Source organism: Mytilus edulis, chromosome 5 (assembly GCF_963676685.1).
Source record: "Mytilus edulis chromosome 5, xbMytEdul2.2, whole genome shotgun sequence".
NCBI lineage: Eukaryota > Metazoa > Mollusca > Bivalvia > Mytilida > Mytilidae > Mytilus > Mytilus edulis.
The window spans coordinates 81,620,441-81,644,679 of record NC_092348.1 but is presented as its reverse complement, the minus strand read 5'-3'; the positions used below and the strand labels follow the sequence as shown (position 1 = coordinate 81,644,679).

Sequence of the window (24,239 nt, the reverse complement as noted above, 5' to 3'; positions counted from 1 at the left end):
ATATTGGGTTTAGATATTAAAAAAATTGTACATTACATTATTTCTGTATAAAGTTAAAGACCTGCAATAATGTACCTTATCTATATCTTCTATGCTGGTTCCCTGTGCATTAAAGGAGTTGCGGTAAAGGTTTATCATGATGCTCCTGTACATTAAGTGTGGTACACTTCATACAACTATGGCATTACATATTGTTATTTGAACCTATGTCATTTTCTGTTTTCAGTTCAGGTTTAAGCCGGTCCCAATCTTTCCTCTATGTCAAAAACAACATGTAAGCAACAAACAGACAGCATTGTTAAAGTAGTTCAGACAAATAATACTGCATAAAATCAACATATGCATGATTAAATTACTACTTTTAACTGTGTGGGTTTCTTCAGATTATGCATTCCATTAATATATACATTTCAAAAGTTAATATTCGTATAAATTTCTTTTTTCTCTTTCTATAATTTTTTTTTTTAGTAAAAATAGTTATGAAATTTTCAATAGTTTATCAGAACTGTAAACTGATTGCTTGACTGTTAGCTGATGAAGGGAACTAATCAAGATCTTCATCTTATAATGGCCAGCCCATTCGGTTATCCTTGCTTTCTAAAATTTCTTTTTTGTTTGAAATGTTTACATGTTGAACTTATGTGTTTGCTGGATAAAACATGGAATTCATTTGAGAACAACCTGTGTTGAGCAAGCTATTGGCTGTTTTGGTGAAATTTTTAGAATATTCTCCAGTTATTCATATTTTAAAAAGACTATCAAATAATGACCTTTAATAGTTGCATTGAGAAAATTTCTTTGTCTTCTATTTTTTTTTACAAATAGTCCATTTCTGTAGCAATTTTTGCAGTAATACAAACATTGCAAAAACTTCTGAACATATACTATAGTAGTCTGTAATTGATGAAGTGGATAGAAAATGACAGATATTTCATGATTAAATAAGATAATACCTTGACCGAAGTTTGTTGATGGTGGGATAAAATAATGTAAATGAATGGATATGAAATAATGTTTTTTTTTGTATTTAAACTATTGATATCAAAGCAGGAATTTGTATTTTATAAAACATGAAATAGAAATTATATAAGCAACCCTGTTAGCTAATATATGTAAAAATATAAGCATGTTTCATGAAAAGCATGGATATATTCATATACAATACTTTATTTAATATATACTTAATTTGAGTGTGTATATTTATATCTGAATGACAGTGAATATTATTTATAGGAGTGTGAATTTACTTAAGTACATATATATTTATATGCAGGCTATAATACAGCAAGCACAATATGCTAAATATGAAAATATGAGTGTTTCCTCCGTTACCCTGTTTTGATTCGTGATTTCTGTACAGCATTGAAGCTAACATGTTACAATCCAGTTATATTTTGCAGCCATTATTATTTTTCCCGCCTTTTCTGTTGACTGAAAGAGCATTTTTGTTTTTTTGTTAGTCCGCCCTGTCTGATCTTCCCAAACAATTACTAATATTACGGCTTTGTTCATGCCGTCTAATAAAGAAATCCCTTACAATACTGCTGATAGCTTTTGCTTTTGAAATTAGCTTCAATCACTTTGCTCTTATAGAAGATTTCTTATATATTTTATAAGTTAAAATCTTTTTTTTGCAAGTTTTTACAATGATATTAGAAACAGGCATTGCTTAGAATCAGTTACTTCCCTTACTTTGATATTGAATGTTTGGTTTGCATGTTTTGTGCATGTCAAGAACTTAATGCATGTTTAAGATTATTATGTTTCAGTTATTAATTTGTTCTTTTCCGAAGGTTTACAATTTAATTTTTAAGAACATAAACTAAATAAGACAAAAAATATAGTTTAATGAAACAGCAAAAATGTGTAGAAATTTTGCTATTTTGAAGGAAAAAAAAACCACTAAATATAAATATAAGATTGGCTCAATTGAAACAATCATTATTTTTAAGATATGAAAGGACAGAAAATTCCTCAAAAAATCTGGTACAACAATGGCTGCTGTATGGAGGAAACCCTTTATTTTTTTTTTTTTTTTTTAACTTTTATACCCATAAATCAGAGTAATTTTAGGGGAAAATGTGTTAGTTTGCAAATGTATGATAATGTAAGAGTGATGTTTAATGCTGTATTGCTTTGCATAACAAATGAAATATATGCATTGGTGCTGAAGCCTTGACTAACATGCATAGCTGAATTTAAACAATACTTTGAGTTTTATTAAGATTCATATGAGATTAACTGTAAATTTGAAGACCTGTTTATGTTATAAAACACTTCCTTTGAATTTTAGATCTTAAAGTGATAATTCATTCTTTGAATTCAAGATTTTTTCTATTGAGAATATCATAATGATTTTAAATTGTTAATTTGTATTTACTTGAATTTCATTACACTTATCATTCTTATTCAATAGAGTAGACACATTTGATTTCCTTCTTTTCCTCCAAATTTTTTTTTTTAACATTCTGTGCTTATAAAAACAAATGGTACTTTTATATCAATAGATGTGATCTGTGATTTTCAAACCTTTGAGTCTTACACATGATTTTATTGATATTAAAACATTCAGATGCTTTATAAAATGACTGAGAGAACTCAAGTGAGCAGAAAAAATGGCACAATGTTTACCAATCACATAAAGGGAGCTGTTTTGGTAGCTTTGCAAACTACCAAAGAGCCTTTGATGCACTTTATACTAATTTACATGCTATCTGTGCTTAGGCTACATGTTGTAAGGGATTTTTATATGCTAACCAAACTTTAATCTAATGCTATAGGAAAGGATCAGACCTGGGAAGATCAGAAAGTATGAAAAGTCGTGGCGATTCTAAAGGTGATCGGCCGGCCAGACGGGCCAAAAGGTAACCACATTTTGACGTGAAATGGCATGTTCTAATTTTAGTTGATGTTTTTTTAACCAACTTATTTGTGTTTTTTGGTTTGTATCACAGTTTGCATGGTTAAGGGAGACTCACAATTGGAGAAAAAAGGTATTATGTCCGATGAATTTTAAAGCACTGTTTTATAGCATTTGTATGATTAAGGAGGCATGTAACTTTCTGAAATATAGCAGTCACGCTTCAATGCAAAGCATGTCTTTGTCAAAAGGGATTTCTTGTCATTCTTTAAAGCAAGTAGCAATATCCCAAAATAGTTTAATATGTTATTAAGTGTAATATTTAGGACAAGGTATTCCCAACACTCTATAAGTCCAATATTAATTCAAACCATAAAAGTAAGAGTTATGAATAGTGAAATCCTTTAGAATTGACACTATAAAGTATAACTGCACCAAAACTATAAGAGCTTTATGCTAAAAAGCTTATTTCGCCCTATATGCAGTTTTTTCTTAGAGATCAGCAAATTGTTATAGTATTTGCATGAATCTCTTTCCCACTAAGTAAATCAGGTAGATTTTTAGAATTTATTTGCTATTAGTACAACAATCTAGTAGATTCCTAAGTACTTTATGTATTTCAACCAAAACACTTCATTGTTTAGTTTTCTATTGACTGCACTGTTATTTTATTGGTTTCTACATGAAATCCTGAGTATATAATTAAAAAATCAAGATAGCAAAACATGAGTAAAGGATAGATTTTGGTAGGTAAAATATAAAGTAACTAACAGAGGTGATAAGCTAACAACTAATTGACTGGGTGGAAAATTAATTTAAATTAATTGAATTATTGCGATGTTTACAAGGTTATAATCACCAAAATTTAAACTATCATTTTGAAATTTTTTATGTGAATTAAACAGGATTTTTTTTTCAATATCCCAAAAATTAAAATCGCTTTTTAATCTAAAATGACAAAATCGCATAATAATAAAACACAATTTCTGAATTTACAGTAGTGAAATAAATTAATATCAAAATAGGCCCCTTCACAGTTAGTTTGGCCATATTATACATGGTGCAGATTTTCATAATGATGGTAAAAATCAAGGGTCCGGAAACGGTCATATATGCCAGTCTTGACCTAAACTGAAAGTATTTTGTCCTAAATGAGTAATTGGGATTTAGGACAAATTTTATTTTTTTACAGAAACAATTTCGGTCATTTAATGTCATTTCGTTGAGATCGAGTTTCTAACATTGTCTAAATCTCCATTTTGAACTTATTTTTTGTTTGTTATCCTTTTCCTGTTATAAAACTGCCACTCCAGTAAAGTGTTATAATCCTGAGGGCCCTCCTAATAACTAAAGTAATGCCTCGGGGAAATATTGGCTAATGATCGCTTATCTCTTTACCTGTGTTTTTAATTAAATTTTCTATTGATCACAAGCTCAGAACTAATATTTTAAAGAAATTAAAAGTTCATAACTGTCTGCATTATTTAATTACTTTTCTCAGCTTAGACAATTGTCAATTCTGATTTAAAATTAAATTAAAATTAAATTAATTTACGTAGAACAAAATATTGTTTCACTACAAACACACGTGCTTTGTTTACTAATACGCATGCTTGAAATGCTCTTCCGAAAATTAGACACTAAATCGTAAATTCAAAATGATTTCATGCTAAATTAAACAAGTCCAACTATTATAATTAATATTCAAACACTATTAAAGGTAAAACAGTTAAAAAGCCGACGATTTCCTGTGAATTTGATAAACAAATCTAATCCCGGAAATGAGTCCGGAATTGGTCGTTTTACTATTGTCGTAAAACATCCAGTTATAATTTTGTCTTCAAAATGGAAAGAAACGTAAGCGAAGTTTGAGAAATTTATAGTTTTGAGTCATTAAAATCATTTCATTTTTAAACTGTTGCCTTCCTTTTATTGCTCAAGATCGATTTTAAGGGAAATGGTAGGGAAATTTCTGAAGTAAATGCGATGCAACAGTTAAACAAGTTCGTTGATGCTACGAGTATGACTGTATGAGCCACAGGCACTTGTTTCTATCCATAGGAAGGTCGACTATCCATATAAATTGAAGTATATGGATAGTCGACCTTCCTATGGATAGAAACAAGTGCCTGTGGTATGAGCATACACACAATCTTTGTTTGAAAAAGGGCACCAACTTTTAAGTTATCCGAAAATGACCGAAATTAGGTGAAAAAATTTCCGGATCCTTGGTAAAAATGGTTTGAAAAATGCAGGAAAACATCATTAAAACAGAGCAGTTGCTTGGAAACATGAATAGGAATTCCCATACTTTCATACTATTTTCACCTCTTTCAAGAAAATCTGCCCCCTATTCAATATGGTCGAACTGGTCGTGAAGTAGCCTTTTATTTAATAAATTTGTAAACAACTTACTGAGGCAGTGAATAGAAATCTAGATTGCAGCCAAAAGTGTTTTGTTTGAAAATAAATCTCGCAGTTGGTAGGTGGCTAACTTATATGTATTAATTATTCAGAAAGCTCTCGGCAGGGTAAGTGTAATGACTCTGGTGATGTTCTATACAGCTTGTGTATAGTTAGACACATGTACTGATAATAAGGGATAGAAATGAACACGGTAGTCTCAATATTAAACATATTCGTACACAGTACTGCCTGTGAAATAAAAAAATAATTTTTGCAGCATTTTGCTGTCAAGATTTACTATAGGTATGTTGAATGCAGCCTGGGGTAAATTGAAAGACTAAATGGCCTTTTGATTGACCAAGAAGTCGAATGGGACTTTAGGTTTGTACTCCATCTGTCTGTTTGTCCATCTGTCAGTCCAGCAAATCAGATATTTGGTATATAGTTGAATCATGTCCAGATACAGATCTAGTTCAAATTTTGTTCCGTTCTGATGATTTTGTGTAGAGTTATGGTCCTTTTTTATGCCCCACCTACGATAGTAGAGGGGCATTATGTTTTCTGGTCTGTGCGTCCGTTCGGCCGTCCGTGTGTCCGTCCGTCCGTGCGTCCGTCCGTTCGTCTGTTCGTCCGTTCGTTCGTTCATCCGTCTGTCCCGCTTCAGGTTAAAGTTTTTGGTCGAGGTAGTTTTTGATGAAGTTGAAGTCCAATAGACTTCAAACTTGTACACATGTTCCCTATGATATGATCTTTCTAATTTTAATGCCAAATTAGAGATTTTACCCCAATTTCACGGTCCACTGAACATAGAAAATGATAGTGCGAGTGGGGCATTCGTGTACTGAGGACACATTCTTGTTATCTTAGAAAATTCACTCAAATAATCAGTTTTCGGCACTTTTTTTGTCATGCTTGAAGGTTTTGAATTGATAATTGGTATATAGTTTTCATCAAGACAAGATATGGATCAAGATAGCATGTTGTTCCAGTATAATGAATTTTAAACTGGTAGGGGAATATATATTGCCATGCAATACTCCCAGAAGGCCTGTTTGTTTGAAAGTTACATCAGAGATCAGAAGCAATGTCACATTTTTAGAGCCTTAGTTCTTTAAAAAAAAAAAAGACTCCATGACAATAATTTCATACTGGTATCTTGTTCACTCCATAGCTCTCATTAAGGAACTTGATGGAATGACAACTGTTGGTTATGCTTTCATAACTTGACATTCCTGATACACACAGCGTAAGGCATTTAATAGCTACAGACCACTTGATCTTAGGTCCTTATGACGTATAATAATATCCTTAAGACCTTAGAGCTATGGGGTCTGCAAATTGTCAATAAATATCTTAAGGACCTAAGAGCTTTGGTTCTGCAGCTAGGCTTCAAACAGTTTACACTGAATTTTCAAAGCTATGGATTTTGAATTTTGTGTGTGATAAGTTGAGCAGAAAGATAATCTTAGGTGATGATTATGTGTGATTGTCAGACTACCTGTTCATTTCTTCCCCTGAACTGATATCAAAGTGATCATTTAGTTTGCTTTCTGGTCTGTTCTTTTAAAAATATCTTTTATGATTATTACTGCATTTTATTTCATGTATGTATTACGTTTTGTTTGCTTTCTATCTGAATGAGAGGTTTATAATATAAGCGAAAACAACTTTTATAAGTTTTCAAATCTGTGTTTTGTATGATAGAGACACATTACAAGATGCTCATATAATCCTGTAATCTCCTTAAATAATTTAATTAGACCCTTCCAAGATATTTGAAAGCATTTTCAGTGTTATATGATGGGATTAATTTTTTAAAACAAAGTTTTAAAACAGAAAGAATTAATAACCACTCATCATTAAGCACTGAGAATGTCAAAGTTATATATTGGCAGGGTCTAAAGCATGGTACTAATACATTATCCTCCCTTTTATAACACCCTCCCTTTAAAGCCTGGGTACCTGGTATTGTCTTTGACAGGTAGCAATTTTTTTTTTTTTTTTTCAGAACCTTTTTTTTTTAAATTCTGGTGAATTTATCAAAAGCAAACACTACTTATACGCTGTAATATAATGTAAAAAAAAAAACCAATTAGAATCTTAAATTTACATAATTTTCAATGTTTTATTGAAAATCTTGAAATCTTAAGATTATTTGTTTAGTAAAACTGTTGACATTTTCCCTAATTGTGTAGATTTTTAGAATGTATATGGTAAATTTTCCTCAGAATTTTTATTTATTTGTTTGTTGAGGCAAATTTTTGTGTTAACTTTCTTTATTGGAACTCTGTCAAGGAACAGAATCCTCTGTCTGAATATCTATATTCGTATATTTTAACACAATTCCCATTTAGTCACCTTTTCATTTCATTCGCATGTGCAGGAAAAGTATTAATTTTATATAAGTCTTTAAGTATCTAAGTCTTTCAATGTTGTTAAAACCATAGAAGCAGTCTGCACCATAAGCTACTAGTCTAACGTCCTAGACTTGGAAAAAAAACTTTATTCTGACTAGTAAGTTTTGGCAAAATTTTGTTAAGATACATCAGAAAAATATTGGAATATGGGTCTTAGGGCTTGCAGAAAAGATTTTGGTGCAGACTGTAAAGGAACCATTAAATATTGTGGAATAGGGATATGAGAAAGTAAAGGGATATTAATTTACTTTTTTTTTAAATTATTTTTTCCTCAGATAAAAAAAACTTTACCACGAGATTCCTAAAATTTTTGTTACAAACTTTTCTTTGAAAAATGTTTAGATACTCACCGTTGAACAGTTGGATACTGGACATTTTTTTGGGGAAGTCCCTGAATCCTATTTATATCTCATCTCATACCAAAGTGTGTTATCCAAGGATATGCATGAAATGGTGATGAAACTTTATTAATTGAATTTATGTAATTGTAGTGATGTTGATGTGGACGAGAATCTTACCCGAGTTTTGAATTCTGGAAGTTCGTCTACGTCCAGCTTAAAGTAAGTGCAATGGAATTAACAAGTCATTGTTTTGCCAAGGACTCTTTTGCCATCTTGAGTGATCTAATCTTCTAAAATAGTTCAAGAAAACTGGAAAAAGACATTATTTATATATTTTTATGTTGATAAAAATCCATGATTTATTGCTACATAGGTCAATAATTCACCTGACTAAAAATATTTTTCAGAAAAATTGTCAAAAGTAGTGACCAACATTTAAATGCATTTTCTTGATTACCAGTTATTGGCCATTTCTATATTTTCCAATATTGATATAAGTTTGTAGTTTAGAGGAAGATACATCAGTAATTTTCTTGATTCAAAATCTTAAACGATATGATTTCTTTTATAACACAGGAGTGCAGAAAGTCCCAGTAATTCAGTAGAAGCTGTGAACAACATCCCACAAAGTGTAGAGAATGATTCTGATTTCGAGGTAGAATCAGAGTTACCTCCCCTGAAGGAAGTGCTATCAGAGGAAGTATATAGAAAACTTAAACCAAAGGAAAGAAAGAGACAAGAAGTCATAAATGGTACATTTATTATATTAAAGGAAAAGAAAGGATATTCAGTTTCTGTTCATGACACAAAATCAGTAAACGCACAACAAAAACATAAAAGCAAAGAATCAGAGCTTTTATTGCAGTTCTTCATCTCAAAGTCACAGTGTGGCCTTCAACAAGGAACAAAAGAATTATCTATTTCCTGCAAGACAGCCCCTAAGACACATTTGATTTTTTTTATTTGATCGTCACTGATGAGTCCTTTGTAGAGGAAAATACAAAATTTCAATCCTGGTATCTATATGAAAAGTTTTTAAGCCAATTTTTTGAAAATTGACGCTCACACCACAACAGTGAATAGAAGAACAAAGCCATGAAGGATTATCAGTAAAATAAGTCTGGCGAGAAATCAAACATTGTATTCTAATATATAAAGCTAAATCTTAGATTGGTTGATTATCTTTAAGCATTTTCGATTTTAACTGTTTCATTTATAGTTCTTTTCACATGTTCTGAAACAACTAAGAGAAAGTGTTGTGTCTATAAGGAGTTACATCAGAAAACTGTTTAACAGTGTATTGTATTTCCTTTTGTTTACATATAATTATTTTCTATTTTCAGAATTATTTTACACAGAAAAGACACATGTTAAGAATTTGAAGATTTTAGAGATGTTGTTTTATAAGCCTATGATTAATGACAATGTCAATGAAAATTTGACCAAGGCCTTGTTTCCAAATATTGAAGATATTCTCAAATTACACAGTAAGTTTGAATAGAATATATTTGTTTTAGAAAGTATACAACATTTCTTTCACGTTCATCTTGATGTTTTATAAGTCAATGAAAGCTTTATGAGTTTAAAGGTGAGAATTAGTTTTTATCCAATTTTAAAATAAGAAACATATATACGATAATACTAAATACTGTAAATTCAGAAATATTGCTTGAATTTATTATTGCGATTTTGTTATTTTAGACAAAAACAGGATTTTTCTCAATATTGCAAAAATTAAAATCGTGTTTTTGTCTAAATTTTAATTTTTGCGATATTGAGAAAAATCCTGTTTTGTTCATATTAAAAATTTTGTAAAGTTATTACAAGCAAAAAAGAGATAAGCATTTCCAATTTGATAGAATCATCTTAAGTAGAGCAGCAGATTAAATGGTTGGGAAAATATTTTAAAAGACACATTTTGGTACACAACTGCTTCTGTTATCTGCTGGTAGTGTGCTCCCTCAAGTGGAGAAGGTTGTTGGGTAGTTCCAAGGCCAGGACAAACACAAAGATTTGAAAAATGGTATTTGCAAATGGCATTTAGGAGTAATAGTAAAAGCTGTTCAACACCAAGTCAAAATAATGTGTCTGGGTAAGGAAGATATCCTCAACACAGAGTCAAAATAATGTGTCTGGGTAAGGAAGATATCCTCAACACAGAGTCAAAATAATGTGTCTGGGTAAGGAAGATATCCTCAACACAGAGTCAAAATAATGTGTCTGGGTAAGGAAGATATCCTCAACACAGAGTCAAAATAATGTGTCTGGGTAAGGAAGATATCCTCAACACAGAGTCAAAATAATGTGTCTGGGTAAGGAAGATATCCTCAAAATATCAAATACACTCAAAAATACAATTTTTATACGTTAACCCACAAAAAAACAATACCACAAAAATTCAATAAATCCATAGTATATTCTGAGTCTTCTACATTATTCTTTATTTAAGCTTCATTAAATGATGAAATGAAGAGGAAGAGAAAAGAAAATCCAGTAGTTGGAGATGTAGCAGATATTTTAGTGAAGAGGGTAAGGTTTGATCAAGTGGTTTCATATACTAGTATCACACAAATTTATACAACTTCTTGATGGGAAGTTTTAATGCCATGATTGCTGATGAGATATCTTTTAAAGCTGCTTTAATATTTTAACTTTTTCTGATTTTTGTTGTTGTACCACATCAGATCAGCACTATTAAATTTTAAGTACAAAATTTAATTTCAAACTATGTTGTGTAAATTGTCACTATGAGCTGCAGTTACAATATATGTACATTTAAAAAAAGTTCTAATAGGAATAATCAAAACAACAAATTAAGAAATTATTGAATACAAATCATATCTTTATTTATGAAACAATGTAAAATATTATACTGTCGGCTGAAATCCACAAGAAAATGAGTTACTGTACAAAGGAAAAACACAATTTTATTATAATCATAAAAAAACAATTACATAAAGATACATTGACATCAGACCAGAATAACGATACCCAACACATTTCCACTAGGATTTATTTTAGCCTTACCAAGCAAAGCAAGAGTTGCGTGCCTGGGTCTGTCATACTTCCTGTATTTGTTTGAGTTGAAATATGGATAAATCGAAATATTTCTATGGTCGGACTGACTTCGAGATAATTAGAGTCGACTGTATAGTATAAATCCTTTTCTTTTCAGTTTGATGCGGAGGAAGGGGAAGCATTCCGTAATGGCTGTGCCATATATTGTCGTAACCAGTCACATGCTTTAGAATCATTACGATCTCGGCAGAAGAAAGATTCTAGATTATCAAGTTTTCTTGCTGTGAGTATAACAAACCTTTGTATTATCTGTTCATTGCACAGTAAAACCTGCATTATCAGGTTCTTTAACTCTTGCATATGAAAATGTATAATTGACAAGAGTTTTAATTTGATGACTTTGATATTTGTTTATTTGAGGATTATCAAAACTATTATTCTGGTTTTTATCTTTCGAACATGCATGACATATTTGGCACTGTACGTTAAGCAACCAACAATCAATCAGTATTTGGGTTTACAAAATAATGCTGATGACAATTTTAGTAGGAAATTTGAAATTTTATGCTTTTTGGAAAATTTTTGCATTGAGTTTGTATCAGGGAAAACAATACAGCCTGCTCAGATAGTCATGGCGCAAAATGATGTTACACTTGTCTAGAAAGTTACATAAATTTTGCAAGTTGCAGGAATCTAATATATGTTTTAAAATTATAAATGATGTCATTGTTAAAATCATCATTTAAAATTTGGAGTTATCTTCCTTTGTCTAGAATAGCTGTTAAATCAACTACAACCAATGCAATAATTAATTTTACTTCCCACTGATAAATTGAAGCAATCTTTACAGTTTAGTGCTTACAAACACTTTCATTTTTATTATAGGCTGCTGAGAGTAGTAATTTAATGCGACGTCTCCAGTTAAAAGATCTCATTCCTACTCAAATGATGCGTCTAACTAAGTATCCATTATTGATAGAAAGCCTTATGAAATATACAAGTGGTAGGTATTTCCTTACTAAGTATCCATTATTGATAGAAAGCCTTATGAAATATGCAAGTGGTAGGTATTTCCTAACTTAAGTATCCATTATTGATAGAAAGCCTTATGAAATATACAAGTGGTAGGTTATTCTACTGTTGTATTCATTACTGGTACTTATTAGGGTGGTCAAAGAATCAATTATAAACCAAACTGTACAGATATGACAACATTATTTGTAGAGTTTCTTCTTTTCAAAGTAATAAATCAATAGAAAGAAATATTTAAGTGTTTGCTCCTACTGCATTTGTACTGTACTAGATAGTATAGAATATTGTTCAAAAAAGAGCAGATATTTAGGTCTCAAAGGAACTTCTGCAAGGAGGAACAATTAAACATCAACTAGACCAAGTCTATACCCATATATATGTATGAGAAAGTAAGTAAGTAAGAAAACAATAAGCATAAAATTCAATTGGTATCAGAAAATTGAGAACTGATGATGCTCCACACAAAGCAAAAAAAAAGTGCAATCTGAATTTAAAAAAAAAAAATATACACGAGATTCATGTGCAAAATCTTGAAAACCATTAGAGCTAATTTCCTAATGCTTGTAGATTAAAACTTTGGTAGGCTTGTTTGCTTTATTTGCTCAGAGCTGTATAACTTTTAAATACAGATTGAATTGACAATTTAGTGACCCTTTTGGTCTCATCAAATACATAGCTGTGTTATCAATTTATTAATTGTAAATTTAAATGTTTGTTGCAGCCCAATCAGAAGAACATACTAAATTAGAGAGAGCATTACAATGTAGTAAACATATCTTAGAATATGTTAATCAAGCTGTTAAAGAATATGAAAATCATTATAAATTAGAACATTTACAACGCAAAGTGGAGAAAAAGTTAGATGGTCTTTCAACTGATGAGTTTGATTATAAAAAAATGAAGGTAAGTACAGTGGTAATAGGAATTACAGAATAATTGTTAAAAAAAATGTTCATAAGACAGAAGAATTAGTATTTGTATTTTTGAATTTCTGATATATGTATATTGAAAATTTTCAGAGTTGCACATATAAGCCATGATTTATTTTTCACATTATTTCCAGTTGGTTTACAGTATTTTAAAGATATTATGAGAATGATGAAGTAATGCACAACTATTCAAACTTCACACTTTTCATTTAAGTCCCTGATCACGAATAACTTGGTGCTGTTCATAGAATATATATTTTCAATATCTCACAAATAAGAAACTTTTTGTGGATTTTAGCACTAAAATTAAATCATTTAAAATCTATTATCTGGTTAAAAGCAGAAATTTATTATAGCAATCTGATATAAAAAATTAAACTTGTCATTATTTTATTTTTCAGGAATTAGATTTAACGAAACATAAATTAGTGTATGATGGAGTTTTGACGTGGAATATAAACCAAAGAAAAACTGTTGATGTTCATGTTGTTTTGTTAGAGGATGTATTAGTGTTATTACAAAAACAGGATGAAAAATTAGTGTTAAAATTTCAAAGTACTCAGCTTGTGGCGGGGAAGGACGATAGTAAATACATGTTTAGTCCGTTGTTAGAATTAAGTTCTGTTTTGGCAGCTAACAGTAAAGCAACAGGTATGTAAAGAGGAGTTTGTTTACCTGTATAAATACAAAAGTGTCATTTATGTATGAAAAGACAATGAAATCTTAAGATATCTGCTCGACTACGCCAATTCCCTTCAGAATCTAATGCATTCTGGGTAATATTTTCAAAAGTGTACACCAAAATGTTGTGATTAGTTTAAAAAGTTCTAAACAATGGAAATTCAACCAATGACGTAATATTATTTTCATTTTGGTGTACGAACAATGAGATTACCCATAGTCCTTTAGATTCTGAAAAGGAAAATTGAGCTATATTTTGTTGATATCATCACATTTTTTTATTCAGCCATGTTGGATCTATGTGAACACTCTGAATTTGTGCATCTCTCATATTTCACAAAAAATCATCAGAAGAATTTTGTCAATGATTTCTTATCTTGATATCTTCGTTAATATCAGTATACTATATAGCTCACTTGAAGAGTGATTCGGGTTCCTATAGCCTGTAGTTTGGAATGAACTTTGGTCAACTATGGAATTGTTCAAAATTTAACTACAAAACATTAAATCAAAACGAAAATTAAAGTTCAATGTGAAGGTTTCTATTGTGTAATTATGAAAATGTCTAGAATTTTGTGTTCTTATACTTAAATATGTCATACTAGTACAGAAACAGGAATACGTGCAGTGTCTATGTTAAACTTTCAACAATTATCACATGAGTAATATGTTGTGATCAATATATTTCACAGCTAAAATAAGTGCTGACTCTATGGATTTTATGTAAATGACAAGGTGTAAATCATGAGCAGGTGCTTGCTGGGAATATTAAAGTTATATAGGGAAACCAACCCCTGAAGTTGAAATTGTGCTGTAGGATAGTAATGAATAGTACTGTTATAGTTTTAATAAAAGTTTTGATATAGGGGGATGTCTAAATTTATAGGTGTAAACTAACTTTTTATTTTAACGAAATTCATTAGATATACTTGAGACTAAACTTTTGTAACCAGAAATATATATAACAAAAATTTCCATTCATAGACGCTTTCAGCTAATGTTCCTTCCAAAAGAAATAAATACAGATTGTTAACATAGTACACACGTACCTGGTAATTTTTGTCACAATGAAATCATCACTAAAAATGTAATAGTTTATCAAAAAATCATCTGATTGTATTTTCAAATGTATATTGTATATGTTTCAGATAAAAAAGCCTTTTTTGTTGTGGCTAAATCACAGATTTATGAGTTATCAGCTCATACTGGAGAAGAACAAAAAAAGTAAGTTACTCAATGATCTAGCATAAATATCTTTGTAACTACACATCTAGTGTACAAACAATCCTAATGTTCATCTAAACATCCAACTACCAATCAATAATTTATGATGATATTAGAGCTAATTTCCTAATGCTTGTAGAGTAAACCTTTGGTTGGGTTGCTTGCTTTGTTTGTTCAAACGTTTACCCAAGCTTTGTTATTAAGTTTGACATCTTCAAACAATATATAAGCATAGGTAAACTTGTATATATTATATTTAAATTTGATAGAACATTATCCCAATTACAATTGTACAAGATACAAACAAAACGAGCAAGCTAACCAGAGACTTGCTCTAAATACATAGGAAATTAGCTAAAGGTTAAAAGTTTTGGCAAGGAAGCAACTTGTGGTAGACCAAGAAAAACTAAGCAGCGGAAGAATAAAAAGAAGGGGACACAAGTGAAGTTAACCTCTTTTTCCTCTCTGACAAAATCAACACAATAGAAGGTATTTTTTATTCTTATTTACCTGAAACAAAAATCTGCTATCAGTAATAATACCTAGAAGTGATTGAGTTGTTAAAATGTGATTACAATTCAAGTTAGTGACCCTGCAGGTTCAAATAGATACCATTTTCAATCAGATGTCGTCGTTGTGTGCATGAATAACTCTCTTTTTGATTTCTCCTTTCAGGTGGATAAAATTGATCAAAGAGTCTGCAGATTCACATAAGAGAAATAAATCAGCTGCTAATCAACTCAGACCTTCTACAAGTCCTGGCAGGTAAGATAACCCCTGACAAGTCATAGAAGGTTTTATTGTTGTTGGTGAAATATGTAGCATCACTTGTATAGCATAATGGCATAATGTGGTAAAAATATAAATTAAAACCCCTGTGAATTATTGTTTTCTTTAACAGATTCATACATTTTGAGAAAATAGCACCTATAATACAACATTAATTTTGAATCTTTTGGGTTTTTTTTTGGGGGGGGGGGAGAAAGACTCCATGAAATGCAATTAAGGATGTTTGCTTGTCATGTTTTGGAATTTTTGTCAGATTTTCTGAATCCTCTGGTTTTATTCATTTGAATGCCTTAAAAAAATTGCCCATGGACCCCCATTTTTCTTTTTACAAATCTTTGACATTTTCCCGCCAAACTTCCAATGGCTAATATCTTGAAAATAAGCACATTGACCCTTAAAATTTTTTTTGCTTTTTTGATTCCTCAATTAATCCCCTATTAAAATATACAAGTGTTATGGAAAGCTATTTATTTTGAAACTGAGCAACAAACTTCCTTAAAACCCTATGGTTCTGACTGGATATCTAAATCTTCCAAGTTTATCAACACTTCTGAGAAACACAAAATAAAGTGCATTGATTATAATATTATAAACATTCTAACCATGAACATTTCCAAAAAAAATATTTATGAATCTATGCTCAGATATTCACAGTTACACAATGGTTTTATACTTTTCAAGAAAATTACACACCTGTGAAAGATGCAGGAATCGAATACCTGTTCTAGAAATATGTTAAAGTAATCTTGAAAATTGGAGTTATCTTCCTTCATATAGTGCAATGTATAATTTTACTTCCCATTGATAAATTAAAGCAATCTTTACTTCCTCCAGTGCTTACAAGCCTTTTGGTTTTTGGTGGTATGTACAATTATTGTTAAATTGTAAAAGAGGGGCAACAGATACAATAGGGACATACAAACTGTATCTGTTTATTTGTAGACTTGAGGAGAACAAGGAACCCACAAGGATCTTTTCTTCTGATATGGTGGCTCAAGCAGATGAAACTCAGGAACCTGAACTAGAACAACCTGATAAATTAATCATTTCCAGTCCTGTTACTTCTGTAGCGGAACCAGTTCTCACACCATTAGGTACCAGTAATATTATTTAATGCTGATTTAACTTTGAGACTGAAATATTGTAAAGAAGATGATGAAAGCCTACAGAGGGAGGGAGTAAATTAAAAAAATTATCTTTCTACAAAATTTTCTCAATAAGATTAGCTAAATTTTTTCTTGCTGGTTGAGATAAAACTGAGAGAAGCAAGCAAGCTGTATTACTTAGAAAGTACAAATGTCTAATCATAAGTAACTCAAACATTTTAAAAACACAGTTTTCCACCCTTTAAAAAAATAAAAAAATAATTGTGTTTATCCTGCAAAGAGCCAATATTTTACTATAGCTTATTTTTATATGGAAGACAACTCTCCTATAGATGTTTTGTGGTTCTGGCATGCAGTTGATGTTTCTCAGTCCAAAATTCATGTCAAAGATTAAAATCTACAGTTCTTTTCAAATGTCAGAAAATATAAGTAATGTACGCTCTATTTGATGTCATAATACTGAATATTCAGAAAGGAAAACAATACTAACATTTCATACATCAGCATGCTTTAGAAGCAAGCCATTTGTGAGAATTTGATAATCCGTTTATGTTATGATGTTAAAGTAAATGTAGATGTATAAAGTAGAAATTTAGTATAACTGACCTGTAGAGAAGTGTCTTTAACACATATAAACCTATATCTGAAATTATGTGAGATTTTACATTTTCCAGCAAAAATTTAGGTTAGTTCTGAATTGATAACTCACAATTTCGTTGTTCCTATAGCTCTGCCTTTTGATACACAGATAATTTAACACAGGTGATTTTCGCTCCCATGGACAATCATGTGAAATTATGTAATACATGTACCTAAAAAAAAAAGTGGAATTATTTTTGATTTTCTTTGAAATACTGAATCCACAAGAGATTCATGTATGGAATTTAAGCCTCCATCAATCAACTGATCATAAAAATAATGTGAGTGAAATTTGCCTGTGTAATCATAGTATTAAACTTCTTTTTAAAGATAGATATGTTATATTTAAAGCATTATCTTTGGCTAGATATTTTTCTAGAGCCATACTTAATGTTGAAACATAATAGATAAATATATCTATCTATAGATAGGAGGTGTTTGTTTTTCGTTCAACTACTTCCTGTTCTGTTAATATTGTCATTTTGTAAGATACCATTCCGTCACATTTCGTTTTAAAATTATTATTTTTTTTACCAAATGTCCTCAATTTACAAATTTGTATTTGCAGGAACAAATATAAATATTATTAAATGCAATTTTGAACCTTTTAAAAAAAATTTGACAACAAATCATTTAAATTAAACAAAAATGCCATGATAATGAGATGAATTCATAACGAACATTGATATTTTTCAATCCGTGCAGTAACTAGCTTATTTGGAATTTTCAAAGTAGCATCAAATTTTTACAAAATTGCTATTAGGTTATATGCAGATTTTAACAAAATCACGAAATTACATATCCACGAAAAGGCAAGTTTTCCTTAAACCATGAAAAGTGGTAACCACAAAAATTAATTAATCGGGTGAAGTAGTTGAAAGAAATACAAGCCAACGATTCATTAAGAGCATGTTGATTTCCTATCCCCTGCATGATATGTTACATGCTTGTTTTTAACCTGTCTAGAACGAGCAAGGAGGTTGGATGAAGCTGTTAAAGAAAACTTGGAAGAAAAACGAAGACTGACGGCACAAATTATTAATGATGTTGATGAAAGGGATCGTCTAGAACAGGTCAGTCTTGGTCAGAACTTATATTTTCTTAAAGAATTGTTTTCAACAATATTTTTTAAGATCAGAATACACTTTTGAAAACATAATGTTCAACATTATCCAACATTTTCTATTTTTATCTACAATTAATTGTCTCAAGTGAGGTTTAAGAGACTTTATGTGGTCTCTGAATATTACAGAAATGACCTGGTTACTCCATCGTGATTTACATTTACTAGATACAACAATTTCATTGTATAAAATGGCAATATCATAAGAAATGAGTAACCAATATATTTAGAATATATGGGTAATACATGTAGTATAAAATAGGAATTTGAACAGGTCAAGTATGAGTTGTTTGTTCCATAATAAATAAAATTTAAAGTTATATTTTGTTTTTAAAATGAAGCAAAGAAAACTTAAGAAATTGATCAATAATAAAATTCATGATGTTTTGTGTCATAATGGATAAGTTTAAATATTTTATTTTCAACAGATACCTATGTCTCCTGAAACAGAATCGTTACACAACACCATCCAGGAATCCATGGAGGAATGCTCCAGTTTTATAATTGAAATTTGTGATAGAGAATGTATGTTGTCACTACTAACATTATCAGAAAAGTTAACCTGGTCATGGCACCAACATATTTATATAAAAACCATTGAAGAACAGGCTAATTCATTTGAGTACTACATATTTTGATATGATTATGATTATTAACTTCTTTTATTATTGACATATTGAACATTATTCCTTCATAATAGATTTATTACAACTTCCAATTGGAATAATTTTATTGAAATTTACAGTTGATACGTTCACCTGTTTTTATGCCCCACATACGATAGTAGAGGGGCATTATGTTTTCTGGTCTATACGTCCGTTCGTCTGTCTGTCTGTTTGTGCGTCCGTTCGTCCCGCTTCAGGTTAAAGTTGTAGGGCAAGGTAGTTTTTGATGAAGTTGAAGTCCAATCAACTTGAAACTTAGTACACATGTTCCTTATGATATGAGCTTTCTAATTTTAATGCCAAAATAAGAGTTTTGACCCCAATTTCACGGTCCACTGAACATAAATATGATAGTGCGAGTGGGGCATCCGTGTACTGGGGACACATTCTTGTTTAAACATCAGTCAATTGAATATTACATAAAAATCAACTGCATGAATATTGCACTGAACAAAGCATGGTGTGTGTTGATAAGCATGATCTTAACAAAACACTAACTCAAAAATTCTTTCTGATAAATTCTTACTTGACATGATGGTGAAGCTTGGGTAATTGATATATAATTGTTTAATGACTGGTCTTGATATTTTCAGCAGGTCTAATGCAAGAGAACATACAGATGCCTATACCCATGGACAAACTGAAGGAAATGGCTAATAGAATGAACCAGATACTCACAAATCTGTTGGTAAGAAATTGCATCATCATATGTAATCGTTTCATTGGATCAAAAACTTGTTAGGTGTAATCATGGTTTGACTTCCTTACTTTCTTAGTGGTAAAATTTGGATGTAAAAAAACAAGTCCAAACAAAGACTGATTTCATGTTGAAACTAATTTCCATGTAGAAATGAAATTAACTAATTTCTTGTTTAAGTAAAAGTTTGTATCTAGAATATGTTTACAAAGTAAGATAGGAGTATAGTAAATATAGAATTGTGCCTAACAAGTTTATAATGAAATGGTATCACAATCATTTTAGCTGTTGCAATATTGAGTAGCTTTAAATGTTCTTTGTAAAAATTGTCTGATATGATATGTCAAAGTGTTAAAATATGTTGTACTGGTGGTTTAGATATAATGAGTTATGAAATATGTTAAGGAAAAATTTAAGAGGACCAAAAATATTTTTGATATTTTAAAAATTTATATAGACTGAATGCAGAGTGTTTTTTTTTTTTTTTAATGAAAGTTAGTGAAAAGTTACTTATTTAGATCAACTTTAGAAATGATACATGCAATTACACAGAAACCATTTTTTAGGAAATTTTACTTTTTTTTGAAAATCTGAAATTATTTAATTGTTTAAGGTCAACTGTCACTACAAATCTAATTAGCTCAACATTTTATAGCTTAAATTATGTGTATTGTCTGAGCCTAACATTGCTATAATAGCTCCTCACACAAATGTTACTTGTTATTTAACTGGTTTGCTTCATGGATGCTCAAGCTATGACTAAGAAATACCATGGGTTATTTTGTCATTTTTCCTTTTTTGAAAAAAATATCCCAGGAAATGAGATTTTTTATAAAATGAAAATGTTAATCTCATTCTTCTAATTAAAAATCCTGCACCTGAATTCAACATGTCTTGTTCATTTAAAAACAAGGTTTCAAAAATATGAGAGGGCTAGGACCTGTGGAAAGTGTTGAATAAAGACCTTTCATACTTTAATGTAGAAGTATGTTGGATTTTACAAAATATATTGCTTGGGTGAATTAAAAAAGATAAAAAAAAAGTTATGAAAAAATAGCGCCTGTTTCAAAGAGAAATGTTAAACAAAGGGTTAATTAAGAAAGGGAATAAATTATAAATCTTACTAAGAACCTGAAGGAGGACTCTTCAATTTTATGTCTGTAGTTGATTGTATATTGACAGTATACAAAGTCATTTTCATAATTTGTAAAGTCAAGAGGAATTTTTTGTCAGATTTACTGTTTTCACTATTCAGGAGAAGACGAGGGCATATCATGCTCTACGGGCAGCTGGACAGAATGAATCGGGCGTGAGTGATCAGCATTCATGAATTTGCGATACTAATTATGATATTTTATATGCAATATTTGAATAAGTTTATATTAACACAATAATATTTGCAACAATGGCTTGCCTATTTTTATTTCATGTTGGCATGCTTATGAAATAATTGGTAAATTTTACGTTGGTCTGGAAAACTGCAGTATATTCAAGAGAGATGTAACTTCATACCATTAAAATTTGCTGTCCTGAAATTTTTTGCTTAGGCAATCGCAGAGCTTGATAAAATGATTTTTGTTGTACTTGACCAATTGGCAATTCCAAGAAAAACAGATAATAGGGCAACAATTATTTTTATGTGGTATTGCTTTCCAGGTAATAGATCTTTAGTTTGATTGATAAGTCACCAAACTATATTTACCATACTAAGTTTATGTTACTTTCTCAAAAAAGGCCTGACATTATCAATAGTGTCTTTGGAGTTGTTTTTTTTTAATATAAAAATATAAATTAATGTTCTTTTTGTTATGAACTTCTGTTCTTGTTCTCAAACTGTTGTCTCATGGCTAAATTTTTTTTAATTTTTTTTTTTATTTATATAATCTTACAATATGTCAGTTTACAAAAGTATCCCCATAAGACAATGTGTCACATGCCATCTTCAGTCATATATGACCTTTGACCTTGATGTCAAATTGTTGATTTTTTTTTATTAAGGAATGTCAAAGGGAAGGGACCTTTTCATCTTTTTATATATCTTTTTATAGGCATGTAGATGTATCATATAAAGACAAGGTGTTGTATACCAGTAAGAACTTCATTTGACCTTGACTGTCTTATAATCTTCACCTGGATAGAATTTTTTATCTTGTAACAAGTTATGTTATTTATATTTTTTTCATGTGGATACATCAATATCAACAAAAGGTTGACATCTTACACTTGACCTTTTACGAAAATTATTGTAACATAAAATTTTAGATGTGACCTTCTGGTTAATGTTTTGTTATATTAACTTTTTGATACTTGACTTGCAGGTAATTATATTTTATATCATAAATTTAAATTCTTAACCTTCAGGTAAAATTGTTCAATGAAAATTTATATTTATTTAAAATTTTATAAGGGTATTTTTTTTATGTAGACTTGAATACCCAACTAGTTGAAATCCTTTATAATGATTTTTTTGTACACGAGTGTGTCAGATAAGATTACTTCTATAAATCTTTTCACAATGGGACAATTAGAAAAAGGCAAGAACTATGTGGTTTGTCAATATAAAAAGGAGTATAGAATAAATGTTTATATCAGTAAAATAACACTTGTCTCAGCAGGGAAAATCTTAATTATCTATATTTATGATTATTTAGAACACAAGAAAATCTGCATGCATTTTTTTCCTGGGTGATTGAATTTTGAGGAGTGAAGTTTTTTAATTATTTTTCATTTTCTGAAGTATGAGGTTTATTATTTGGAAAAGATTCTTTTCCTCCCATTTCTGCTTTCTACAGCTACTTTTGAAATAATTCATTTAGTTGCATTGTTATACTCTATAACCATGTCGTTTATTTTTTAACTCTCCCCCTTTTTTTTTTTTAAATATTATATTTATAATTTCTATAGTGTTAGCAAGGATTTGTATAGTATTAATATATGAATCAGGTTTGTTAGTTATTCCACTTGAGTTTTAGAAGTAGATGGTCATTTAAGATGAAAGCTTAACAGCATTCAGTACAGATTTATTTTACATAGAATAGTGTAGATATCACAATTTATTTTCATTTAAAGATTTTTTTAAATAATCCGCATGGAGTTCCATATATATAAAAGGACTTGTAGTAATTAAAATCAGATTAAGTTATCACACAACTTTTGTTTTTTAATCAATTCAGTACATTTTGTCAGGTTTGACAGAAAATATGGTCCTTGTAGTTATCATTCAATTTTATCTCTTTTATGGATGCTTTGAATTGTGTAAATAAAAAGATCAAGGTTATAGTGTATGAATATTTATACTGCCAATTATTCAGAAACGTCAGATCTGGTATGGAGTTTCATAACGAAATAATTTTTTTATTGAAAAACATGCATTGCATTGGAACTCAAGTTATACCTTTTACAGAAAATATACAACTTTTTTTTAGCTTATCCCAATGTAACATGTGACCTTCTTATCACATTCTGCTAGACCTTCATTATCTTTTACAAAACTCTTCATGTCCACCAAACACAGAAATACTGATGCATTGTATCAATTTTATTCAAAACACCCAGGTGAACAATACAGGCTTCTTAGAGCTTCTAGTTTAGAATAGGCAAACATGTAGATATATCCAAGTGCATTCTAGAAAAGTTTTAAGTTATAAATTTTGATCATCTGTTGAAAAAAATCCTGTTGGTTCTAAAGAAAAACATTAGATTAATTTTGGATTTTGTTAAGTGGTCCTTTCTGTCTTTTCTTTTAATTTAATTTTTAATTGATTTTGTTTTTCTACAAAATTTATAGGCAGTAGTTGGAAATCGGGATGAGGAAAGAGAGAGATTAAGAATGGAACTTAAAGCTGCTCAAGATGAACTGAACATGCTGAGGGAAATCCAAAGAAAAGTATCGTCAACATCTCCACCTGATATAGTGGCACCACTAGAAAGTGTCAAGCGTGAAAGACCTCAAAGTTTGGTGTCGGAGACATCAACGTTATCTTCAGATGATGGCACACCACAGCAAAGAGATGAAGGTAATAACGAGAAGCTGGTTTATTAGAGATTAGAGTAATTAGAGAAACTTTGCCATCTAGATTTGTCTATAAAATTGGCTTTACAGAAACTTTGCCAATTAGATTTGTCCCTAAATTTGGCTTTTTGATGTAATGTTCCAAACCATTGTACACAGTCAAAATGTAGAAAAACATGTGCACAAATTTAGAAGGCTTATTTGAGATCAGAATTCTTGAATTCTTGGTTTCAAACTGGACAACTCTTTATCGGAATTCAAAATTGGAATATGAAATTCAATATCTGAAAACACTAATAT

General features: G+C 30.2%; 1 protein-coding gene across 50 annotated transcripts in view; it reads left to right on the top strand.

The window, feature by feature from the left end:
- LOC139524583 (rho guanine nucleotide exchange factor 11-like) overlaps positions 1-24,239 on the top strand; it is a 126,365-nt gene that overhangs the window by 96,660 nt on the left and 5,466 nt on the right. For 17 of the 50 annotated variants that reach the window (XM_071319474.1, XM_071319485.1, XM_071319479.1 and 14 more), the window contains 17 exons: positions 2,781-2,864; positions 8,175-8,243; positions 8,601-8,776; positions 9,368-9,511; positions 10,474-10,553; positions 11,200-11,325; positions 11,928-12,045; positions 12,796-12,977; positions 13,405-13,654; positions 14,833-14,908; positions 15,584-15,673; positions 16,640-16,791; positions 18,409-18,515; positions 18,994-19,090; positions 19,824-19,918; positions 21,183-21,236; positions 23,715-23,943. In XM_071319474.1, the coding sequence (XP_071175575.1) occupies positions 2,781-2,864; positions 8,175-8,243; positions 8,601-8,776; positions 9,368-9,511; positions 10,474-10,553; positions 11,200-11,325; positions 11,928-12,045; positions 12,796-12,977; positions 13,405-13,654; positions 14,833-14,908; positions 15,584-15,673; positions 16,640-16,791; positions 18,409-18,515; positions 18,994-19,090; positions 19,824-19,918; positions 21,183-21,236; positions 23,715-23,943 (2,129 nt within the window). The remainder of the gene's footprint in view (positions 1-2,780; positions 2,865-8,174; positions 8,244-8,600; positions 8,777-9,367; positions 9,512-10,473; positions 10,554-11,199; positions 11,326-11,927; positions 12,046-12,795; positions 12,978-13,404; positions 13,655-14,832; positions 14,909-15,583; positions 15,674-16,639; positions 16,792-18,408; positions 18,516-18,993; positions 19,091-19,823; positions 19,919-21,182; positions 21,237-23,714; positions 23,944-24,239) is intronic. The other 33 variants (XM_071319481.1, XM_071319493.1, XM_071319486.1 and 30 more) reach the window with 7 other exon arrangements.